We start from the raw sequence: 2,500 nt of genomic DNA, 5'->3' as shown, positions 1-2,500 counted from the left end.
CACACGTGCCCGTGCCTGCGTTGCGCATACGAGCGCAACTACGTCCATGCTCATGCACAGCCAAGTCCTGGGGGGATGAGATAGGTGAGTGGAGTTAAACAGACAGACGGTACGGTGTGTATGGGATACGAAGGCGAGTGCACGCTGGAGTGCGTGGTTTGTTCGTGGAACGGGGTTAACAGCCCCGGCCGAAGGTAAACAAACGTAAACACAAATACAGAGAGATCGATAGAAACATTGGGAAGTATAAAATAGCGGCCGGTGATTCGGCTGTTTTACAGTGACTGTTGGGTCTGTAGCTTGGTAGTTAGGCCAATAACAGCAACGAGAAGGTGAAAACAAGGCACTCAGTCTGAAGCACCCTTATGGTACTATACTCCGTGATGTATTATACTTTGAAGATCAACTCGATAATTCGAGCTATACATAATATAATTGTATCACTACTAGCTTGACTAACATACTAGGTGTGTCTTGGAACATTTGTTCGCATAAGGCAGATAGGAAGCACCCGTAGCTACAACATAGTACGACAGCCAAGTAGTATAACAAGTTTCTCCACCGCAGGATGGGTGGTGTTCTGGTTATGCATATAACAACTGTATTACTATTAGCTTGACTAACATACTAGGCGTGTCTTGGATCATTTGTCTACACAGAGCACATAGCAAGCACCCGTAGCTGCAACACAGTACGACAGCCTAGTAGTATGACAAGTTTCTCCATCACAGGATGGGTAGTGTTCTGGTTCCACGATTCCATATGCATCTGACCCGAGCGCAGTAATTGAAACTATGTGCATAGAGCGTTTATCGCTATCTTTACAATACACCGCACTGGACCATAGGCAATAGGTCGAACACCGGTGAACCTACGCTTGCGCTGGTAGTAGGTATAGTGAACAAACGTATGCCGTACTACTACCAGGTCCAGCCATGTGGACAAAGGGGTCCGCTTGCGTTTGGCAATTGTACCTATACTAACCAACATGAACAAGGATGGGCTGTTTCGATGTGCGCGTATAGCTATACTTGGCAATTCAGACAAAAGGGAGTCCGTTTTTTGAATATAGTCTCACTGTGGAAGATGGTGGGCCTTGTTCGACCAGAAAATATAGCGAAGGTGGAATAAGGAAACCCACCTGAAGTAGCCGTAGGCGATGCCAATGTAAATGCACACGCTTATACACACGCTTATACACATACTTACACACACATACACACGAACACACACACACACACACACACACACGCACGCACGCACACACACGAACGCACACACACACAGATATATATATACCACACACCCACACCCACCCACACCCACACCCACCCACACACACACACACACACACGTATATCTATATACACTTTCTCTCACGTATACACAACACACCCACCTGAAGTAGCGGTACGTGATGGACAGAATGGGGGCGACTACACAGAGAGAGGCCACCTGTTGGATGATGGTGTTCTCATTCACCAGATACACACTACGCAGTGCAACTACATACAGAGCCCACTCCCACCCCCCTAGAGCCATGTAGTTGGAGATGATGATGCCTTGGTCTTTGAGATCCTCGGCACGCTGGAGAGGGAAACGGTGTGATATTAATAGAACGAATGGCATTGGTGGGTATTTATAGATGCTTGGGGGGATTGGACGGCTTGGCGGTAGCTGCAGATGTCACTATAAGACTGTACCTTGATGGGTCAGTTCATAGTACAACGCCTTGCCATAGCCCCACACCCGTGCGAGTGGACACGACCTGAGTCTATGAGTATGGAATCCACCAAGGGCTATTCTATAAATAGACCAGATGAAGATAGAGTAGTTAAGTATTTCTAGTAGATGTCGGTATTGCGCTGTGTTTTGTAGTTCTATTTATAGATAGACCGATCACGCTCTGTTTTTTTACTTGCTCGCCCCAGTACGGAACAATCCATGCCAATAAACAATTGCAGCGTACTGTTGAGAGGGTTGGTTGCTATGCGTACCATATTAGGAGAAATCATGACTACAATACAAACCAACTCTATCTTCCCTACGCCCCTCAGATTCGCAGTAGCCCAGTACTAGATCTACATCCATTCAAATGGTATCGTGTAATTCAGATTTACATAGATCGGGTGATAAAATCTAGATCAACATTCTTCACCCACCCACTCCAGCTTAGCAGGCACATAACTTGCAACACATATGACCCACACACTCGCCCGTACAGCCCAATGGCTATATATCGCACTTGAACGCATACTTGCGGCTCTTGACAATAAATACACACCTTTGCTTTCTTCCTTCTCTTTACAATTGCGCCTAAACCAGCTTTCCCCATTTGTGCATGGTCTGTCTCAACGTCACCACCCAACGCCATTCCACCAAAGTTCTCGACCGGCATGACCTGCACAGGAGAAGCGGACAGCCATAGAGGAGGCGTATGCATCATTTGGTCATTTGGTGAATGAAGAGTACGATAACGACATGTAGAAATAAGTATTAT

The 2,500-nt window shown here is 46.5% G+C and overlaps 1 protein-coding gene across 1 annotated transcript in view; it reads right to left on the bottom strand.

Annotated features, from left to right (window-relative positions):
* The window catches only part of SARC_09818 (hypothetical protein), a 4,440-nt gene extending 2,035 nt beyond the window's left edge, over nt 1-2,405 (bottom strand). The window contains exons 1-3 of the mRNA XM_014296156.1: nt 2,285-2,405; nt 1,400-1,587; nt 1-67 (exon numbers count right to left, since the gene is read on the bottom strand). The exon at nt 1-67 is cut by the window's left edge and continues 71 nt beyond it. Of these exons, the coding sequence (XP_014151631.1) occupies nt 1-67; nt 1,400-1,587; nt 2,285-2,398 (369 nt within the window). The 5' untranslated portion in view covers nt 2,399-2,405. The remainder of the gene's footprint in view (nt 68-1,399; nt 1,588-2,284) is intronic.
* Between the last annotated feature and the right edge of the window lie 95 nt (nt 2,406-2,500).

This window comes from Sphaeroforma arctica (genome assembly GCF_001186125.1).
Source record: "Sphaeroforma arctica JP610 unplaced genomic scaffold supercont1.1053, whole genome shotgun sequence".
In the NCBI taxonomy this organism is placed as follows: domain Eukaryota; class Ichthyosporea; order Ichthyophonida; genus Sphaeroforma; species Sphaeroforma arctica.
The sequence above is the reverse complement of the archived record's forward strand: the minus strand, read 5'-3'. Positions and strand labels throughout refer to the sequence as shown.